General features: G+C 35.5%; 4 protein-coding genes across 10 annotated transcripts in view; 2 read left to right on the forward strand and 2 right to left on the reverse strand.

The window, feature by feature from the left end:
* LOC140674037 (uncharacterized) overlaps positions 1–2,186 on the forward strand; it is a 33,699-nt gene extending 31,513 nt beyond the window's left edge. For both annotated transcript variants that reach the window (XM_072907370.1, XM_072907371.1), the window contains exon 10: positions 1,388–2,186. In XM_072907370.1, coding sequence (XP_072763471.1) covers positions 1,388–1,457 — 70 coding nt within the window. In that variant the 3' untranslated portion in view covers positions 1,458–2,186. The remainder of the gene's footprint in view (positions 1–1,387) is intronic.
* A 101-nt stretch (positions 2,187–2,287) lies between these two features.
* On the reverse strand, positions 2,288–11,052 carry L(2)k09022 (HEAT repeat containing 1 homolog l(2)k09022). 2 transcript variants are annotated; one of them, XM_072907343.1, is made up of 11 exons: positions 10,904–11,052; positions 10,588–10,736; positions 9,927–10,221; positions 9,203–9,566; positions 5,497–8,805; positions 4,654–5,331; positions 4,238–4,561; positions 3,538–3,995; positions 3,008–3,458; positions 2,566–2,772; positions 2,288–2,472 (listed from the first exon to the last, which is right to left on the reverse strand). In XM_072907343.1, the coding sequence occupies exons 2-10, from the start codon at positions 10,727–10,729 to the stop codon at positions 2,602–2,604; spliced, it is 6,192 nt and encodes a 2,063-aa protein (XP_072763444.1). In that variant the 5' UTR covers positions 10,730–10,736; positions 10,904–11,052; the 3' UTR covers positions 2,288–2,472; positions 2,566–2,601. The 2 variants fall into 2 exon arrangements, with proteins under 2 accessions (XP_072763444.1, XP_072763443.1); XM_072907342.1 differs by lacking the exon at positions 2,288–2,472 and having other exon boundaries at positions 2,504–2,772.
* Positions 11,053–11,218: 166 nt separating this feature from the next.
* Fs(2)ltopp43 (female sterile (2) ltoPP43) lies at positions 11,219–13,451 on the forward strand. The gene is made up of 3 exons (XM_072907372.1): positions 11,219–11,555; positions 12,000–12,287; positions 12,591–13,451. Exons 1-3 carry the CDS (start codon positions 11,397–11,399, stop codon positions 13,005–13,007), a joined length of 864 nt encoding a protein of 287 aa, XP_072763473.1. The 5' UTR covers positions 11,219–11,396; the 3' UTR covers positions 13,008–13,451.
* Positions 13,452–13,838: 387 nt separating this feature from the next.
* Ush (Zinc finger protein ush) overlaps positions 13,839–22,130 on the reverse strand; it is a 152,787-nt gene continuing 144,495 nt past the window's right edge. For 4 of the 5 annotated variants that reach the window (XM_072907362.1, XM_072907363.1, XM_072907360.1 and 1 more), the window contains 8 exons: positions 21,258–21,511; positions 20,064–20,451; positions 19,059–19,527; positions 18,646–18,905; positions 17,981–18,383; positions 17,580–17,841; positions 17,046–17,279; positions 13,839–16,718 (listed from right to left, as the gene is read on the reverse strand). In XM_072907362.1, the coding sequence (XP_072763463.1) occupies positions 16,275–16,718; positions 17,046–17,279; positions 17,580–17,841; positions 17,981–18,383; positions 18,646–18,905; positions 19,059–19,527; positions 20,064–20,451; positions 21,258–21,511 (2,714 nt within the window). In that variant the 3' untranslated portion in view covers positions 13,839–16,274. The remainder of the gene's footprint in view (positions 16,719–17,045; positions 17,280–17,579; positions 17,842–17,980; positions 18,384–18,645; positions 18,906–19,058; positions 19,528–20,063; positions 20,452–21,257; positions 21,512–22,130) is intronic. The other variant, XM_072907361.1, reaches the window with a different exon arrangement.

Below are 22,130 nucleotides of genomic sequence, written 5' to 3' on the forward strand. Positions count from 1 at the left end.
CTTGCTATAAACTTCACCCGTACATAAACTTTAACGCACGATGCTTTTGTTACATTTAAGTTTTAGAATTGGCAATACCGTGCAAAATCGAATCAATGACTAATAATAATAATAATAATAATGTATCGATCAAAATTATATATTTCATAATCGGCAATGCACAACGTATTTCCTACATTTATATAAATCCTGCAAATCACGTATTATTAATAAATCATGTAAATATACCAGCTCGTGTATGGCGGTTTTCCCAGCCAAAATGGCGAGCGAATGTATTTAAATTAATACGGAAGTTCAAATATCTGACGAAATATATCGAAAGAGAAAGAGAGAGAGAGAGAGCGCGTAAAACATTCTCTTTCTTTCTCTCTCTCTCTCTCTCTTCAAAAATGCAATAATTATTCAAATTGTATAATCTTATACTTGATGACACAAGAAAAGTTCAAATATAAAAGATACTAATTATGGATAAATAAGCCGTACGATGAGACGATAAATATTGATTCCCCGTTATAGTTTCAATTCCTACGTGACAAACGAATCAATGTACTTATGACGTATTTGGATATTTCGGACCGTAGCTAGCCGTGTCATTATTATGCTCACTTACAAGATATCGCTCACATTCGTTATGCGGGGATGATCATTCGTGGGAAAGTATCGTTCTCGCAGTTTTCTACGTACTTATCGCGGACGGAGGAGGTGATACATGCGCAGCGTCTCGTGTCTGACGCGTCAATGACACGGGACACAGCCGCTAGTCGAGGCTCGAGGCTCGAGGCTCGAGGCGCCGGCTGTAGGCGCGCGCGTCGCGCGAAAAAAAACGTAGGAATGTAAACACACTCACTCGGTACCGAGCACGATCGGAATGTATACACAATAAATATATATATAAAATAACTTTTGTAACGCTCGCGTGTTTTCAACATGATTTCGTCACGCGGATATATAATTTTACGGAATATGAGTAAGCGAATAAAATAAAATGTAACGAGTAGTTAGTTTCGTTCGAATTTTTGAACGTACATATTTTTTTTTTTTTTTTTTAAAGAGATTGCCTGAATTAATTACTGAATTGATTTACACTAATTAGAAGCATCTGATCTATGTTACAATTTGATTTTCATAATTACGCGAAATTGTACAAAGTATATAATGCGTTTTATATTTTTAAATAGCGACACGCGATGCACGCAGATTCGCAAATTCATGTGAAATAGTTTTCGATAAAAAAGACGAGAAATGTATCACGAGTTTTAATTTTTACTTTGATATACTATGTATATTAAAATGAAATTTTTACAGAAAAATCACATTAATTAAACGAGATATACGAGCGAGAGAAATATAATACTAAATCTTTTTTTTTTTTTTTTTTTCATTTCAGAAGACTTCCAGCCTCGACGCAAAACGAAGAAATGGCCCTTCGAGGTCCGGCGGATGTGCCCCAAGTGTGACTTCCAGGAACCCGGACTAATTGCATACCAGTGGCTACTGGTATCGGCGAGGAATCATCGAAGTCCACATGGAAGTTATTGCAAAAACGTCTCCTACAAAGTCGATTTTTGAAGACTTCAAAGTTATCGCGATGGTTCGACGCAATTAATACAAGTCACGCTCGATAAAGCAGAGAAAAAAAAATGTCTTTTCATAGCATTCAAGGACGATGTCGCACGTGATTTTACTGTGCATTTTAGTGCAAAAAGTGGCTGTCTAAATTCTGAAATTTTCTTTATATATTCGAGAAAAATTAAACAACATTGTGTTCATAATATTAAAAGTGCAGGAAAATTCAGAGAATAAATTAAAAATTCATTTTATAGCATGTTTTGAAGCAAACAACAAAGCATCTGCTACTCATTTTTCTCGCGTATTTAAATATATTCGATTCATGTCATGTGTAAAACAAATGCATCTTTAAACATACTTTTTAAAATTTCATTTAGAGAAATATTCAAGAATATAAACAGCTACTTTTAGAGCTAAAAAACAAGATCCAGTGTTCTCAGGTGCCGTTTTAAATATAAACGGACTATATTGGTTCGATACTGTATAACTTACGAGCCTACTACATCATGACTTTACGTACACACTTACTCTGTACTATAATATAAGGAAATAATATATATTCTATATTTCGTCCAATTTGTGGATAAGTTAAAAATAAATCAATGTTTTCTTAGTAATTGTTTGTGTATTTATGTTATCATTTTTGTCTTGGATTAAAATTTTTAATCAGCTGATTATGTAACCTGGTAATTAAAAGACATCACCTATTAATTTTTCAAAAACTAAAAAAATTTCTTTTGCTTATCAAATAATCATTCGCATACATTTGTTAACTTTTTATTTGTGACATCTTTTAATTATTTATTTTATACTCACGAAATATAATATAAATTTACTTTAATTTTAAATAAATTTCTATTACTTCATTTTAAGTAGATATAACCATTTTACAAATATCATAAACTGAAAAAGAAAATAATTATAAATTATATAATTATACGATTATAAATTTTTATGTTTATTTGAAAATAGAACTAATATATAATTAATATTTACACGTTTATATTTCTTTTTACATTTTTTATGTGAAATTTAAAAATATTTCTGTAAAGGCTCGCCTAGAATATCTTCCAAAGTACGAACAGCATTTTGCGCGCACTTTTCCGTAATCTCATCTTCATCTTCCAACAATTCCGCCAAGAATGGCACAGTTTCTGGCAACAGTGGCATAAAATCTTCCCCAAGCTTTCTCGCGATTTCCACCTATGTATATATATCATGATTTTTTATTATATTAATTATATTAAAATAATTTTTTAGTATTTATAACTAATTCTTTACACATTAAATTATCAAATTTACTTATTGTTAGTATGATACTAACGATCAATTGATATCTCGATAAATGTTAAAATAAACAACTGCCGCTCGCAATATGTAATTATGTTATCCAAATTATTCAAATAATAAAGAATTTAATCGTGATGTCCTGTCTTACCAATGCATTTAACGCAGTACTTCTAACATAAGGCTTTGCATGCCTAGTCTTTAGCAATATCTGATAAACCAGCTGTTTGTGCAACGAGTCGTCAGGGATAGCACTGGCAAAGGAGGCTATGCAAGGTACGATGAGCTGATTGGCTCGACTCTCGTATTCTTCTTTCGTGCCCATCGTGTTTTCTACTTGGTTCACTATTGGCTGCATGAGGATCTCGAATCGATCTTGACTAACGAAATTATGCGCGTCGTAATTGAAAACTCGGTGAAGCGTCAGCAAAATCGCCTCTACCAGTTCGATTCTGCTCGACTCGTCGGGAAGTGTCAGTTCCTGTGGACTGTCTGTGACGAATGTGTTGTTGCTATTCAACAACGACGCCGCGTGCTTCAGAAAGAGTCCGGCGAAGAGGACGAACAGAGATTTCAAGCATTCCGCTATATTCGCCGATAGTCTGAGAAATGAAAAGATCGCATTATCATATCTTATTAAAGTAATCATATATATGCTTGTCTGAAATTGATTTTTTATACCTGTAGAAAGTTATGTTTCGGTGCTTGTGTTGCGTATCATTCGCTGCCCATCCATAGAATTTATTGTATAACGGCTTGAAAGTTACTTCGCTCAATTTCAAAACCAACGCTACCAATGTTTTACTGGCGCTTTCTTCGACTGCAACGATATCTTTCAAAGTAATTTCGACATCCTCGTCCGTCTTCATTTTATCTTCGATGTTTTCGATATGTTCTCGAAATTGAAATACTTCCAGAAAGAAGGTGGCAAGATTGTCAATTTCTACCTTCAAGTCCGCCGGTTGCACGTTTTCAAACGACTCAGCTAGTACGCTCATCAACGATGGTATACACTGATAAGATTTTTTATGTAATAGGATCTGATAAGTCCTATTGACAGCTGGCAGCAACACTCGCAGAGGTATACAATTTGATAACTTTTGCGTCGTCAATTTCAGTCGTGAAACTATAACATCGATCTGCACAAACAATATAATATGTGAAACAATCACATTTCAAAAGGATTCGATTAAAATTTAACAAGACAAAATCTGTGAAACATTAGAAATATATTTTTACAAATAATAATAATTAATTGATTGTGATACAGAAAATGTCATTTTTTATAAAACACGATATTTAAGATTAATTTTGCTACATGAAAGATAAGACTAACTTTCTGTATCTTAAGACTCTTGATAGAAATGGAAATTATAAATACCTTTGGATGCTCTGTATCCGTGTACAGAGAACTTAACGTGGTCAATTCAGACAAGAGTTGATCCAAATAGAGTGACAGGAAATTTCCCAACGACTCCACTATTTTCTGCAAGGCACTTACGATGCTGATGACCATCACGTCTGGCACGTGATGGTCCTGATGACAATGAGTTTCCAGTAACTTTAAAATCGCTGGCACGAATTTATTCAGCGAGTATAGAGCATGCGTTCTCATAGAACTGCATAGTTCTGCGACGCATAACGCCGCGCTGGCTAATACTGGACCATCTTTCGATCGCAGTAATTCTGTCGTCATATCCAGAATCTGCGAATAATTATTAATAATGTTAAACATAATCAATCAGGCACGTAATATTGAAATAATTATTTTTATAAATTTTATAGAATTAGTTATACCGGTTTAAAAACAGCGGGATGATCAATAGCTAGCAGTTTCGCTAAATGTTTCAATGATATCAGCACCGTCTGTTGAACAATCTCTTGTTCTGGGCTCTCGGCCTTCACATCACTGTCCAAGAAGTTCATCAAAGATTTGATTAGGCTCAGAAGATCAATGTGATCTTCATCGTTAAATTTCCTTTGAGATAATCTCGCGTTCAACAGTTCCAGCGCCTTCTTATTAACAGACAATAGTTCATGTTCCAACAAGTTCTTGATACTCTTCAAGAACAGAGCGTTTGGCAGTAAATTATTTACTTTATCCAGCAAGTCATATAAATGATGCAGTAACACTTTCCAATATTTAGCGCTCGGTTTATTCTGATGTTGATCGGCGGTCTTTGAAATAATCTGAATAAACAAAATTATTTCGATCGTTAGACGATCATAGTATCCATTCATCTCGTTCGCCTCCTCCTGACTCAGCACGGCTACGCGATTAATGAAATTCTGAGATGATAAGAGGTTGCTGAGGAATTGCACGGCCGTTATCTTATAATGCCGAAGACTTTTCGGCATTGACTTTGTCACGTCATAAATGTATTTATATGGGAACTTTATCGCCGCCTTTCTCCCCTGTTCATCCTCGATATCAATTGGGAGAACCTTGATGAACTCGATGACCTTCACGCAAATCTAGAAAAGATTTCTATTTTATCTCTCAATACATAAAAATAATGCTCTTTTACTTATATATTATTTCTTAAAAAAAATTTATTCCTGTTATTAAAATTTCAAAAATTCAAAGATGTTTTTTATTCAACAAGATTAATCATTACTAATTAACTAATCATGACTAACCTCAAGCAATTGCTGCGGTAAAAACTCTTGGGACACCTGAAGAGCAAAATCTAATTGTTGCGCTGATTGTTCGGTCCTCTGATTCGCAAGCTTCATCACATGATTTTCGAATGTGAGCAGATAATATAAGTATAAATGGTTCTCGAGAAGTTGCAGCAGTTTGACGAAGAGTGGCGTCCGTCTATGCTCGGGGATATGCGGTAGAGAGACGACGAAGGTTCTTAGCAATTCGCAGGCGTGTATCTCGTTATCGGCTGCGTTCACAATCGGCACCACCGTTTCCAGGGTTTTGGAAATGATCTGAATAGAATAGGCGTCATCCTGGCGCACTACTGTACTGCCCATAAATGTGAAAATTGGCATAATGTTGAGAAGAGCGCGATGCACATGCACGCTTTTCAACAATTCAACTAATACGAGTAGCGCATGATGATGTGTCTGTGGATTACGCGATGTTCTAATGCATTTAGTGATGAGTGCGATTTGCGAATCAGCATCACGCACTGGTAGTCCTTTCGTCATCAGCCGATGGATTGTCGAGAGAATCAGTTGGTTCGTATACTCGACCGGGCTCTGCTCCTCCAAGCTCAAACAGATGTTGAGCAGATCGAACAGCACTTTGTAGAGTAATTCTTCGTGCTCGATGTTATCAGCGCATTGCATAAATTCCAGCAGAGCGACGCCGCGCTTCCATGCTCGACCATGCACCATCGCCGGATTCGCCAATTGAATCTGACTCTGCCGTTTCTTCCGCTTTCTCGCGCTCGCCGTCGCTTCCAGGTCGGTTGATTCCTCCTGGCTCTTCAGTTTCATCGTCTGCAATTCTGACGTTACGAGTGTCGCATCGATGCGAATTCGACGGATCGCTCTGCCAACGGCAGAGATTACGCTACTGATCTCGCAATCGGTCACCACGTCCAACATCTTCGACAAGATCTTTGCTTGAAAATCGCTAGATATTTTACCGGCCCTCTCAAAGAATATTTCGTCAATCTGCTTCAACAATACAATGCTCGGTGATTTTTGCTCACCGGATTCCGTGACCGCTCGAAGTTCGTGCGTCAAAATACTCGCTTCGAATAATGACCATACTTCTTGATTATTCAAAGCGCTGACTGTAATTGAATTGAAACGTTGTAATATATTTCGCAAAGCACTAGCAGCCGATTTATTTTTAGGATCCTCCGTTAATTTCTGTAGAAGTTGAAGACCTAACGGTGCTAGTTGTTGGAGAATTTCAGCACTGTTAACGTGTACTAACACGTCAAGCAATTGCGATCTACGGTACATAGGAATTTTTGATGCTTCGTCTTGCTGCATCACCATATTGAACAGCAATTTTTGAGCCTGCTGCAGCTTTTTACGTTGTTTCACTTGATAAGATACATCGGGATCAGGCGAGAGAAGAACATAGAGGCTCAGAGAGAGCTGGTCAGGGTCTTGAGAAAACTCAGTACTCCTTGTTGCTAGTTCTTGAAGCAATACGAAGAATGGTTCTGTGGTGAAGCTGAAAGTCTGCGTCAATTTCTTTAGAATTTCTAACGCCACCATTCTACAATCATTGTTGCGTCTTGCCAATGAGAGCAACAGATTAGTTACGAAGTCCTGATCTTGAAACGCCCATTGAACAGATTTGCACACGTTCAACAATAGCAAGGAGATTTGCAGACAGTGATAGGACGTCTGCACCTTAATGGGTTCTACATAGAGCTGTGCGAGGAAACAGATAAGATCCTTTACCGTAGAAAAGTGAAGTTGAAAGAAAATCTGCAGGCATCTGGAATAATGTTTCCGCCAATGACGATTGTTCATACCTTCGATGAACATCTCCAGAAGTCGCAAGATTAGATTACTTCTCTCTGCGTTGTTATCAAAATCAAGTTTCGAGTCAGACTTGATATTTAATCGTCTGTGAACCATTTCCAGAACATAAGTACCTACCTGCAACGGCAGGATACCCTCGGATGTAAGTGTTAATGCCATCAGGATGTTGTTACCAGTAATATTGTTGCAATCGCGCAATAATTTAACGCGCGAGTACGTCTTAATCATCTTTGCGGCGATCTCGATAACGTCGCGCGCAGTTTTGGCCGGCATTGAACCTACAGGTACTCTACAGACTGATCCTAATAGAATCATGTTAAAAAATAAAGATGCCGCGTCGCCGTGCGAGATCTGTTGCCGCATAGAATTCAATATGTCCTCCGTAGGTGGTAGTAACTCGTGATTCAAAATATTGTGAAAAGCAGTGGAAGTAATCGCTTCAGCATTCACTAATTTAGATTTGCGAATGTCCTCTAATATATGTTGCATATATGTATTATTTTTGGCAAAGTTCGAACGAAGTACCTCCATGGCGACCTCTACATCCTTATTCGTGGCAGGAAATAGATACGGCAAGGCCGTTATAAAGATACTGGTATCATCACTTTCTTCGCAAAGCTCCAAAAGTATCTTCAGTGCTGGTTTAGCCAGCATTTTCCTTGACGATGTGTGACATGTTGATAACAAGACCAACAATTCATCCACCAGGGTATCCGTGGGCAGTAAACTGATCAGTCTCTTCGTGGTAAAAGACAATAAGGTGTTCACGACATTAATGTCGCTGTCGTAGAATCTAGCTTGAAGCGTACTAGTCATCATTTCGCGAAAGCTCTCAGGTACATTCACGTTGTTCTTAGCAAGAATCTCGAGGGCGACCACTCGTTGCTCAGCGCTGATGTGCGTCAATTTATTTAGAATCTCAACGGAATCCTGTGCCTCTTTGGTACAAAAAGGCCAAGAAGTAAGAAAGTGCAACGTTTTCTTAGAGTCTTTGTCGCCCTGCTTCATCAGCTTTTTCAGATACTTGTCAAACCTTTCTGGATAATTGCTCTCAAGATTTTTATAAAACCTCGCTGAAAAGTCCTTTGCTGTCTTCGAAGTCTCATTCTTGAGAAACGTATGTATACTTGGCAAAATTGCATCCACTGCGTCATTGTCTAAATTGATGCGTAATAGCATGTCGCCGATCATATTCTGAACATCGACAGTATCCTCAGGATTTTCGATGACGACTTGGCAAGCTGCCTGAAGAAAACATACGATGAATTGTGATGTATTAACGCCCGACGAATGAATCTTGACAATTGTTTCCACAAACCAAGATAAATTCGATAGTTGAAGAACTAAACTTTGTGGTAAAACAGTCAATCGATTAATCGGAGATTGATAGAGATGAAGCAGAAGAACTGTAGCTTCCTCTTTTAGATGTGTCTTTTTGAAAATCTTCAGCAGCAATTTTTCTGTGGTATCGGTGTTAAATTTCACCTATAAATTTCATACACACGTAATTAATATTATATATATTTCAACAATATCAAAAAAATAAAATGATATAAAATTTATATTTTAATAATAAAAAAATAAAAGTAATAATGTAATAACGTTATATTTTAATTTTAGTAACGTTAATATTTGCGAAAAACTAATATAATTTTTTAAAGGCAAATATTATTTTTCTCTTTATAAACTTCCAAAAATTTATCATCATTTATAACATCTATAAATAATCTAAATTTGTAGAAATATTATATATTTTTGTAGAAATATTTATACTGTACTATAAAATCGATTTATTAACCAAGCAAATTTTTAAAATAAATATATATATATAAATAAAAAAACAAAAATTAAACCAGCACACACATAAAGAAAATTAAATTACCTTCATTGTCAGTCTTGCGATGATCATGTAGCTGCTAGAAGCAAGATCGGGAATGGGACTTTTCAGGCTGTACAGTAGAGTTGGCAACAAATGATTCACTTGAACCTCTGTAACAAATACTTGTTCAATCATGCCCAATATTACAGTGGTGTAAAAGGCGTACAAAGTGGTTAAACAGGACGCCTGAGTAGAATAAGTCTCCACAGCGGATATCACATGACTGCACAACATCTTCAGAAGTCCGTTGTCAGTGCTCACGCGATTAACAAGAGTACCCGAAGTTAATGGTACACCACGTTTCTGCAGAGGCGCCAGCCAATGCCATTTGTCACCTTCGTCTGACAAATCTATCAACTGCAGAGCTCTTAAAAAAAAAAATTGGCAAATTTAAGAAAAAAAACTTAATTGTTTTATAATTACAAATGTACAGTTATATTAAAAGAAGAATAATGCTTTCATAAAAAGTTAAGATTAAAATATAACATTTTCAACATAATATTTGTACATATATATATATGAAATAATAAATATACAATAAATAATATATATACAATTAATAAGATGAAAAAATTTAATTAAAATTTTGGATTTTTTATGTATAATTATTGCACAATATTATGAAATTAACATTTAAGAAAAAAATGAGAAATTAACAAATGATGCAAATTAAACATTATGTTTTTAAGTTGATTTCATTCTGATATCTTATTTCAATAATACATACCTGACAAATATTCGAGTTTCATGATATGGCAAAATCAAAAGTATAAACTGATCTTGATTGTATTGATGAATATAGTATCTGTATATCAGCCATTCCAGAGCTTTGTGTGATGCACTCAATAAAAAATAAGGAGAGAGTAACAACAGAAACTTTGCAATCTCTGCATCTAGTTTTTTGTTCACTGTAGCATCTTGAACAGCACGTTCAAAGTTTACAGTGCTCTGTGCAAATAATGTTGTGTTAAAGTCTTCAAAGAATACGGAGAGTTTTACTAATTCTTGCAGACCATGCTGACCTAAATAGATAGAAATATGTGATTAAATATATGTAATTAGAAATTTGTTTAGAGATTTATATTTTACAAGCATAAATATTCTCTTTTGCATAAAATTTCATGTTATTCAGAATTATTATTTAAATATAAAATAAATAAAAGTTAGATAAACATATTATATAAAGGTCCAAAAAAAAAATCTCTATAATTTAAAAAAATATCTTTTTAAACTTTTATATTGCTTTCAAATTCTATAATCCTTCAAAATTTGCTTATTAAAACGATTAAATATAAAACAGAATCTGATGTAAAAATTAATCGCCAAACAAAAAATGTATAATATTATTCATAAAAATGTGTATAAAATTTTGTCAGCAAGAAACTAACCTATACTCAATACAGTGTCTCTGTCAAAATTTGCAGCTTCCTTTGGATCAAACAGTAAACTTGGACGTTTCTTATCTTGCAGCAATAAATTCGTCTGCGGAGTTCTTAATTTTTTAAGTTGCGCCGCTAATGATGTAGCCATTTTTAATCTAAATAAATAAAAAGAATAAGTGGGTAACCTCTAACAAAATAATGTACTTTAAAGATTTCATTTATCATAAATTCAGACGCTTATAAAATTCTTTCTTCTATCACATTTAACTCATCGATGATTAATACAAGCGTTTAATACAACAGTAAAGTAGAGAGAACTTACGTATATATTTGTCAAATAAATGATTTGCATTGATGCAAGCACGTGCAAGCATGAGGTCCTAAGATTTTTCGCGCAAGGGTGCGTTTGAAAATCCACCAATGAGGTAAAGTGGCATTTAACTGACCAATCAGGAGAAAAGGAGGAAAAATTTCTAGTTTACCAAACGCTACTTTATTTTGACCTTTAATTATATAAGTTAAAGTCACTATATAAATCTAGTGACTTTAACAACCAACTTATAGTCAAAGACCAATCAAAAATTCACTCCAACGTCCTAAACTAAAACGTGCACTTGAGTTACCACTCTAGCTGTCACTTTGTCAAATGGAGGATTTATATACTCCATAATTCCATAATTCCATCCGTAGCAAAACGCAAAACGAGGAGGAAGGAGGAAGAAGTCTAAAGGATATTACTATTGCGCACCTTTGCAAGTAGCGTGACAATTGGTAAACGAAAATTAATCAAGGGCAAGATAATTTACGCATCGAAAATGACAGCAGTTTTGCGCGTGAAACGCAAAAATTCCGACAGTCCGCTCGACAAACTGGTGATCGCGTGTAAACGTGCGAGAACTGGGTCGCCCGTTTTGGACGAGAGCGAGCCCGCCATCCAAACGGTCGTTCAATTTGCTGGGACGCTCACAGATCCGGTGAGAATGATTTATATAATACAGTTAACGCGTATCGCTATCAGAAATATCCTCTGCGCACCCATAGATCGCGATTTCAACTTATAAATCTAGGTTAATTCCATAATTACAAAACATTAAAAAGGAAGCGTGTATATATATATATATGTGAATGAAAATGTGTATATATACATATAAAATGATATACATATATAATAAAGCATTGTATAAAGATCATTTCTCATCTTTTATATTTTGCAACTGAATTCTTGAAACTTGGACAAGGGGGAGGCCTTTTTAGAAGTATATTTTTAAAACAGTTATTTATCTTAAATTGTGTAAAAAATTTATAAACTAGACTACTCAAACTAATTTTTTAATTTTAATTAATATTTAACGAATGAAACACTACGAGTATTGATTCATTAAAAATATTGCAACATTTTGTGAAATATCTAATTTCAGACCGAAGATGTTGCGCAACATGTAGCCAAAGTTATGCCCCAAATTCATGCAGAATTAGTGAAAATTGGTGTCAAACGGACATGTGATGCCAGTTATTCTGCAAATATTTCAAACAAGAAATGGATAGGAGCAGATCCATTGGTAGAAAGGTACAAAGTTGTTAATTGTCAGCGTTCTCAGGATATGTTAAATGAAGAAAAGACAGAGGATAAATGGCTGACGCTCATAGATGTAGAGGATTCCTGGAGTGTTTCCGGTACAGCAAAGCAGAATGCACAACAAACAGAGGTGAGTCATATAAAAATTGCTGCAAAAATATTTACATTAATATTTGCAATCTGTATATTTTTAAATAAAGATTTAAATTAAAACATTAATTTTTTATTGCAAACAAAACAAGTAGCTCGATATGATAAGAAGTAAACATGAAACTAAATAAAAAAGTATACATATAATTCTTTAAATATAAAAATAAAAGAAAGAAATTATATGTATACATAAACTAATTTCTGGAAGAGAGCAAATATTTGAGTAAAATGTAAAATATATCTGTATGAGACACAAATAAAATGGATATATATGAAATTTTAGGATATTGAAGATTTTGTGTTTGATTTATACTGTGGACCAACTAATGATGAGGATGTATGGTTTGAGAACAATGAAATATTGGTACAGGAACCACCAGACTACCCATATTATGATGCTGACGATGTCAGTGAAGCCTCTTCAGAAGATTCAAATGCAGAATCCAATTGGAGAAATGATTATCCTGATACTGATTTCAGCGATGAAGATTATGATTCCGATTGTTCTAATGATGATGAAGATGAATATTCCTATATTGATCCTAGAGAAGAAGAAGATAAAGAGATATATGGACGCAGTTACGCTGAATATAGAAAAATAATACAGGCTGAATATAACGACGATTCCAATAGTAATTTGTCAGACGATGAAGGAAGGTCGTCAAATTATTCAAGTGATGAATCGATGGGAATATTATAAAAATCTGTTAATCCTTTAGTTGCGAGAGGCATATATATATATATATACACATACACATGTTAAAATAACCTCTTGTTCGATCTTGATTATCAGTTGTGGAAATTATGAATATGGCTATCATCCCACAAGAAATAATTTTCAGGTAAAGTACATCGCAACTAAAGGCTTAATATACTTAATAGATTAATTATAAAAGTATGTAATGATTTATAAAATTTGGTTGGAAGAATTAAATTAATTGTTTATCAGTTGAAAGTCCTATATGTTATGTCTAAGTAAGAAACTTAATATTAAAGTGTAGCTAAATATCTTTGCAAATATCTTTAGATAATTTTATAAATTTTACAAACCTCTTGTTGAAGTTTACAATAAGCATTCCTTTAGCAGGTACTTTAGTCTCAATTCTCCCAACAAAAAAAAGAAATAAATAAATTGTAAATAGCATATTTTATTTGTAATTTATTATAGACTTTTTTTTATTATATATCTTTGATAGATGTATATCTCGCGTGTGAAAAATAAGAACTGTTTATCAAAATAAAAACGGGCAAAAAAAAGCTAAGGCTAGAAATGAAGGAATTGATCACGCAAAATTATGGAAGCATATATTTATTTTTCAAATCGTAAATGAACTTAATCCTGTTTATTAAATCTCATCGTTTTGTGACTCTAAAAAAATTTTTAGACATTAGAAGAAAATTATTAAAGTTTAAAAATAGACTCTTAATTAGATTGTGTAAACATTTGCACTTGTTCAAGAGAGAGAATTAGGTGATCAATTCCAAAAAGGATGTTATAGGATATATGTATGTATCGTTGAAGAAAGAGCTGTTTTGTCATCATGGATATGGCATGTAATGTGATATACACCAGATTTATAGCATATTATAACAAGTTATTGGAAGTACCAGATGGGGATTTACAAATTTTTCCGTACACATGCGCGATTTCGCACCATCTGCGAAATCATTTCGGGCAGTATAAAGATCCGGGCAATTAATAACGTAACATTCGACAAGATATTTCATGGCTCGAAGAGAAAAATTAAATGTCTAATGATATCTGGAATATGGAAGAAAGAGAGTAAATCTCCGGACGATGTGATGGGATTACTTATCTTTGCAAAACATTCGTCGCGATATTTAGATATCTCTCGCCATGAAATTCGCTGTGCAGGCAATCGCTGCTAAAAGACAGATCGACGTCTTTTAATTATTAACGAGTTCGTCATATGATATGAGTAGTACATTGCGTATACACGTAACACTGGCCTTAATTCTAATTTATTTTACATTCACGCGCCCTGCAACGAGGGATACTTTGCGAACACGTACGATGCTTTTGATCGAATCTGAGTGCGTCGTACAAATTCAAATGTTGAACGGAGAAAATGTTATTTTGAGATCGTCATCCTTTCTGTTTACATTCACTGTAATGTATATACAAGGCCTGTCACAATAAGATTTTTCTAAATATTCTTTTTTAAATTAATCTTGTCTTGACAAAGTTATTTACTTGCAACTATTAAAAATACAATAAGTTTTAAGAACATATAATTAACAAAATCTTATACTTGTGATTTTATTTGTTAAACTTATTTTTCGTAATCAAAATATATTTGATGACAAATTTTTAAAAATGATGATGAATAAATGATGGTTATCAAGGGAAAAGGTTTAATGAGGAAACTTTAGATTCGTCAAGAATAGATTCTTACTATGGATTAACGATGCTAAATGAATTTTAAATTTCTTCGCATAATAAATGTTTACCGACGCATTCGCATTATTATTATCCGTAAATGTGGACGCAACAACATTATTATTTATATATTTATATATATAAATTATATGTTGTGCGTTATAGTTGCGCAATGTAACTTAGCAGATTCACAAGCTGAGATTGGTATCATTCGTATCAGAATCGCTTATTACTACAGCTCCACAATATTCTACTTGCCTACTGTACAACATTTTACACTCATTGTATTCGTTCTTAAGAATATAATGTCGATTATTAATGCTAAGGAGATTATTGGAGAGTCATGAGATTGCACACCTTCGCCCGGACCAATCAATCGATTGTGTTGGCGTCTAGCTCGGTCACATTTTCTCGCTCTTTTTTTTTCTGTTCGTCAATTTCTTTATATATATATATATGTATATATACAGGACGCTTCGATGTCTTGTCGATTCTTTTCGGTATGTTCTTTTTCTTCCGGATATTGAATCGACGTGACAATCATTGAGACGATCGTTTGCAAGCAGAGCCGTATACGTGTCATTAACATGATATATTCTTCAATTTTAAATATTATTTTATTTATATTTATGTGGATTTCTCTCCCCCTCTTTCTCTCTTTTGCTCTCTCTCTCTCTCTCTCTCTCTCTCTCTCTCTCTCTCTCTCTCTCTCTCTCTCTCTCTCTCTCTATTTATTTATTTGTACAATAATTTATTTATTCTCTTAAATAAATTCTCGAATAAAAAATAAATGGAAAAAAGACGCAAATGCGAAAAAAAAGGAATAAAAAATGAATAGAGATACAATATGTTAATATATTATTTCATATATTTTGGAACAATTAGAAAATAGTATCAAATATTAGTTTTTTATAGAGACCAAAATTAAAGCTTTTTTTTTATACAATTGCATTAAAGATTATTTCATTATCGCGTATACATATGTAGATTATATATTAATTTATATATAATTATCTAATTACGGCTCTGTTTGCGTTACCCTCTATTCCTGCGAGCTCACCCTCGCGTATACGCATATATTTATGTACATATAGATACCTTCAGCTTATAATAAGTACGAACGATTCCCTGGATCAACAAAAATCACACAACGTAGCAGTCGATTAAAAAGTTCGCGATAGTCCTTCATTATATATAAACTGGCAACAATTAACAGTCCCCGTGTTTAGTCGGTCATCGCATCTTTCTGTTTCACTTCTCTTTCTGAAAATTCTTTCCTCCCCTCAAAACAAAACAAAAAAAAAAAAAAAATGTGATGTTCACACTTAAATAAACTTCCTTAGAATTAGTTTGACCATTAATTTTTGAGAATATAATGTACTTTATCATTTACTTAACAAAATTGATTCTTTCGAGAAAAATTGTTTGTACTTGTCGAGAGAATCAATTTTTTTAAATATTGGCAAATATTTTAAAGCATACAATCTTTTTTTTTTCTCTCGGAGGAAAAACGAATGACGGAGAAATGATCTCGTCGCGTTCGATTACAAAATTTCACAGAAAATTTTACAGCACCGACGCCTCGGTCCTGCCAGTTGGCGGCGGTGTCGGATGACCGCTGGCATTATTGTTATTGTTGTTATTATTGTTATTGTTACTCGCCTCGCCGGCGTGACTCGAACAGTAAAACTTCTTATGAGCGATAAAGGTGCTCAGAAAATTGAAGCTGATGTCACAAGAGCGACAATAGCGAGGCCCGCTTTTGCTGGGATCCAAACTCTCCTCCGGCGGTGGCGTGTCTTCGCGTTCCTGCTTCACCTTGCTAGCGATTGCCGGCACCAGCGGTTGTGGTGGCGGTGGCGGCGGCGGCGGTTGCGGGCTCTTCCGTATCTCCGTTTTACCGTTCACCTGGATCTCTGCGGGAATCTCCTCCGGTGTCGTGACAGTTGCAGGTTCCGGTGTCGAAAGCGTCGCCTCGTCATCCAGTACGCACGTTATGTAATTCTCCTCCTGAAACAAATAGTTGATATTTTATTCAAATTCTGTCAAATATATATTTTTATTTTATTTTATAGAAACAAATTTATTTTGAAAGCGAACAATACGTTTGATCAGCAAGGCTGCGTTCCACTAAACGATCACGACCGAAAGTTAAATAAAGACAGACATAATGCTCGTAAGTGTCGTGATCGTTTAGTGGAACACAGCCTACATTTATTTTGTTAAAAATTTCCATGTATTTGTCCAAAGACTTATTATTATATAAAAATTCAAATATATGTGCTTTTCAGTTTAATAATACTCAAAAAGAAGAAGGGAAAGAGAAAGAGCAGGTACTTGTAGATCGGTGCCGCGCTTCTCAAAGTGCATTCTGATATGAGTCCTCATGCCGCGTAGAGTGTTGCCTTTGTAACGGCAGATCGTACACCGAAAGGCTTTGACTCCTTGGTGGGAATCCATGTGACGCTGGGCAGCACCGGCCGTCGGGCTGACGGCGCCACAGACTGGGCATCGCCAACCACCAGTCGTACCGCTAGCGCAGGTATGATTGCTGCCAGGTTCTATTATCGCCTGCGACAAGCATGCGTCTCGTCTCATTAAATTATTTAATATTTCGAAAGATCGATAAGAGAAAAAGAATTACCGGTCCTCAATAAAGATAAGATGGAAATTTCAGATAAGTTAAAAAAGTTGAGTATTTAAAAGGTACCCTAAATTTTTAGGGTTACACTTAGTGTGTTTAAAGGGTCTCTAAATTTTAATTTTACATTTTTTTATATTATCTAATCTTTTAGACATTTAACAAATCTTTTAGATATTTTTTTATATACCTCTTCAAATATTTGTTCTTTTTTACTGTTTAAATGTTACCTTGCACTTAGAACACCGCGTGTGATGTTCTTGCGGTTCAGGCCTCTTTGGACAATAAAACGCCTGGTGAGCGACTAGGTTGTCCATGGAAGCGAATTTGATGCCGCATGCGGCGCAGATGAGCTGGACACAGATGGGCGGCGGGGGCGTGCCAGGGGGTGGCGGACTGTTACTCACCGTCGTCTCCCTTGCCTGGCAGTAATGTTTTTTATGAGCAACAAAATTCTCGTGTCTACAAAACACGATATTGCATTCCTTGCACCTACAAAGATCAAAAGGAAGGATGTAATCTCATAAAGTTTAAAAATCGAAAGCTTACAATTCTCTTTATATAATTTTAAAGTTAAAAATTTTACAAATTTCGAAGGCCCAATTAAATTTCTAGAGAGACTCAAATTTACCTAGAAACACCCTGCTTCACAAGTACCCCCGGAACAGGAGGTGGCGGCAGCTCGGCGAGTCTTAGAGCGAGTTCCGTGGGCGCGGGTGGCGCGACAGTGACCGTCTGCACCGGGCCGATGGACCTTGTTCTAGGACTACCGCTGCCCCTGGATCTAGGACTGCCTGGAGGTGGTGGCAGGGATGACGACGTTGGCGACATTCTGTTCTCCTTCTCGTCCTGGTGCACCGGCGATCTACGTACGCTGAGATCGAGAGGCGCCGAGGCAGATGGTGACGTGGATGTTGTCACGACCACCGATCCCGGCGTCGAAGGCTTGTTCGCCGCTCTTAGGACAGCCGGTGGCTCCACTACCGCATTCTGAGTCGTGGAAGCGAGGCCCCTCGTCATTGGCTGAAGGGAACCTAAAAACGAAACGTTTAACTGACGTGTTTTATTTTTTATAAAGTATAAATGTATCGCGTTATCAATTATCTAATATGTCATATTGATTTCCAGAATATATATTTGCTCTTGCAATTCTTTTTATACTGTCAAACACATAACTTGAAGCTTCAAAATAAAAAAAAAAAAAAAAAAAATAATAATAACTAAATAAATAAATAAATTTCTAGGAAGCTTGAAAATTATTCTTCACAATTATTTGCAGAAGAGATGTATACGAACCATTTGGCAGAAGGAAGCACGCTGTGTCAGGGGCCGGAAGTGCCGGCGCGGCGAGGACGCTCGCGCCGCGAAACAACGAGTATGGTACGATAAGGATGGGGTTGGTGGGCAACGCCAGGCACGGCTGTGGAGGCGGCGAATCACCAGGACTCGAGCTGGTCGGCGGCGATGCTTTCACCGAGGATGTCGGCGTTGCCGTTGACGTCGGTAATGTGTCCTTCACCACGTGCCTGGTGCTGCAATAATGTGTCTTATGTGCCCTGTAATAGATCAAATTAAATTAAAAAAAAAAAAAAAAACATCTATATACGTTTTTCTAAGTTACATTTTGGATTATATTTTCTTTAATAGATTTCTTTTTATAAATTAAAACAAAGTGGGAACTTCTTAAACTATTATATTTTATAGAGCACCTGTACGTTTTCAAGGAGCTGAATCTAATGTCACAATTCCTGCAGTATTTTTCAGCCTCCTCGTTCAAAGAACCATTAGACGCGGCGGTTTGACTGGCGGGGTTGCTCGTCGAAGAGTTCGCCGACACTGTCGTTGGTATCGTCGGCGGTGCCGGCGAGGCTGCGTGCATCCGCATATGGCGATTCAGGGACACTTTTTTGTCGGCGCTGTACGAGCAGTGCGGGCACGCGTACGCCTTTCGCACCTCGAATTTGCCGGACTTGCCGTCGTCGTCCTCGTCATTCGTCGCGTCTTCGTCCGCACGCGGCCGATGGGCGCAGTAGAAGGTGCGATGAGCCTCGAGGGTGCTCGCCGAGCTGAATCGGATACCGCATGGCGGGCAGATCAGAGCGGTTGGCCTCGCTGGCTCCACCGTGATCGTCTCCTTGCCATCGGTTGGCAGAACGAACAGCCGACCCGATGCGATTGCTGATATGAAATTAATTTCATCGTCTTATTTTTTATTCTCATCGTCTTGTTTTAGATTTTGAGAAACCAGCTCATGTTCCTCATATATATTTAGGAATTTTCTTTTAGACCACATGATAGTTTTAAATTGTTGTCAATATTTAATTAGATAATTATTTTAATATAATATACTTCATTTTCTTATTAAATCAAGGGAAACATCATTGTGATCAATCTTTTAATAAAAATTGTAATAAAAGGTCAAGTTTCCAAAAAAGATAGTGAGAGAAAAAACGAATTTATAAGATATTAATTTTACAACAATGAATTGCATAAATATTGCAATAATGAAAATTAAATAAAAATAAATATTAAAATTTCTTACAAAATTAGAAATATTCTTATAAATATATATTTTCTAATTTTTGAAAAATTGGAAATCTCCAATATCTAACATTCCAATTTTAAATCTGAATTTAAAATTTTCTTCCTGTATTAAAAATGCCGAAAAAAAAGCTAGAAAATATTAATCGATCCGATCGGAACTATAATATCACCATTCTGAAGTCCAGCTGGAAGCGGTGGCGTCTGGTTCGGCGGCGACGTGTTCTCGGGCTTCACGGTAAGCGCGGCGACAGCGGCGGGTCGCAGTGCGGGATCCGTCGCTAGACTAGCATTGAGTCTCAGTCTTGGTGCTGCCTCGTCATCGAGTCTCATCCTCTTGGCCTCAGTGGCCATCGCGGTGACGGAGTCTTCCGAATCCCTGCGGCAGACAGAATCCCGTCTCCTGATGGCAGTGGACGATGACGACGAGGACGATGGCCTCGGCTGGCATTCGTCCTCTTTAACAGCCTGTTGATCCTCCTCGACGTCCTTGGGACTCGACTCTCGTGTTCGCACGTTTCTAGACAGCGGTGCATGGCGGTCTCGTATGCTCCTAGCGACCTGTATATCAAAAATATTCTTTTTTTTTATCAAAAATTAAGTTAAAAATCCAATTGAGACTATTTTTTACAATTTTTGGATCTTATTAAAATTATTCAAGTTTATTTAAAAAATAATTTCTCGATTCTAGCGAAATCAGAGAAACAACTATTAAAATTTTAGCACTTATATGAGAATAAGAAAAGCTTCTTTTAGGAAAAAGAATAATAAATTCATTTATATAAATATAATTTTTTTCAAATTTTTAGATCACATAATTATAAATATTTAATTAGATAATTATTTTAATATAATATATTTTAATATAACATACTTAATTTTAATAGTAATCAATCTTTTATTCAAAATTTTATTTTAGAAGGGTCAAGATTTTAAAAGAGTAAGAGAGAAAAAAATGAATTTATAAGATATTAATTTTACAACAATGAATATATATAATAACATATTATTGCATAAATATTATTTTAACACTTATATAAGAATTAGAAAAACTTCTTTTAAGAAAAAAAAAATAATAATTTCATTTATATAAATATAATTTTTTTTTCAAATTTTTAGACCACATGATTGTAAATATTTAGTTTAGATAATTATTTTAATATAACATACTTAATTTTAATTGTAATCAATCTTTTATTAAAAATTTTATTTTAGAAGGTTTAAGCTTTTAAGAGAGTGAGAGAGAAAAAATGAATTTATAAGATATTAATTTTACAACGATGAATATGTATATAATATAATAACATTGCATAAATATTAGAATAATATAAATGAAAATTAAATTAAAATCAGGCACAAGTGTATACCTCGATGTCCTCAGTAAGGCTGATTAGACGCTTCCTAGTATCCTCCGAAAGCACACTCAGGCGTTGTCTGATATCCTCGCTAGTGGAAGAACTAGTCGAGGATGATGGGGGGTTGAGTCTCGGAGGGGGTGGTAAACTCGAGTCTTCCTCAGCCACCGGCGGTGCGATTGGACTTGACACCGCGGATCCGCCACCGTCCACGCCGCTGCTCACCGACGGGGTTTTCTCTGAATCACTCCATTCCTCATCCTCCCCTGAAATTAAAAATTAGAAATCTTGGATAAAATAACAGAGATATAAGTTTGCAAAAATAATAATAAGATATTTTGATTCTTACGTTCCTTCAAGTGAGATTAGTTTCGACATTAACTTTAAAAGAGAGAGAGAGAGAGAGAGAGAATAATGATAAAAAAATAATAATATAATAAAAAAAATCAGTATAATTTATTATAAAATAAATTTAAAAATTTACCAAGATATTAAAAAAAAATTATCTTTGTAATTAAAATACAGAAGCATCAATTCTATCAACGCAACTGTACGTTTCGTCAAGAATCGCCGATGTCGATTAAAAGTAATCCGCGAGACAACCATAATCATTGTCCGAGCCGGAAGGAAGCTGCGCCGATCGAGATGAGAGAAAAATAGCAAAAAAGGGCGACGCGAACGATGCTATTCTCGGATGCTGTCCGGATCTTTAATGGATTCTTTACTAGCAGCTCTTCGCGTACTCTACGTTCTCTTCACTTCATCCGGTCTATCCTCCCGTTCGACACAACCACCAATTGTATCCTTCGCATGCCGCTTTTCATCCCCTACTTCGGGGGTCGCGCTCGGCTTGCTCACGCGCAAGCTATCTCTGAATAGTTTAGT

This window comes from Anoplolepis gracilipes, chromosome 15 (genome assembly GCF_047496725.1).
Source record: "Anoplolepis gracilipes chromosome 15, ASM4749672v1, whole genome shotgun sequence".
In the NCBI taxonomy this organism is placed as follows: Eukaryota; Metazoa; Arthropoda; class Insecta; order Hymenoptera; family Formicidae; genus Anoplolepis; species Anoplolepis gracilipes.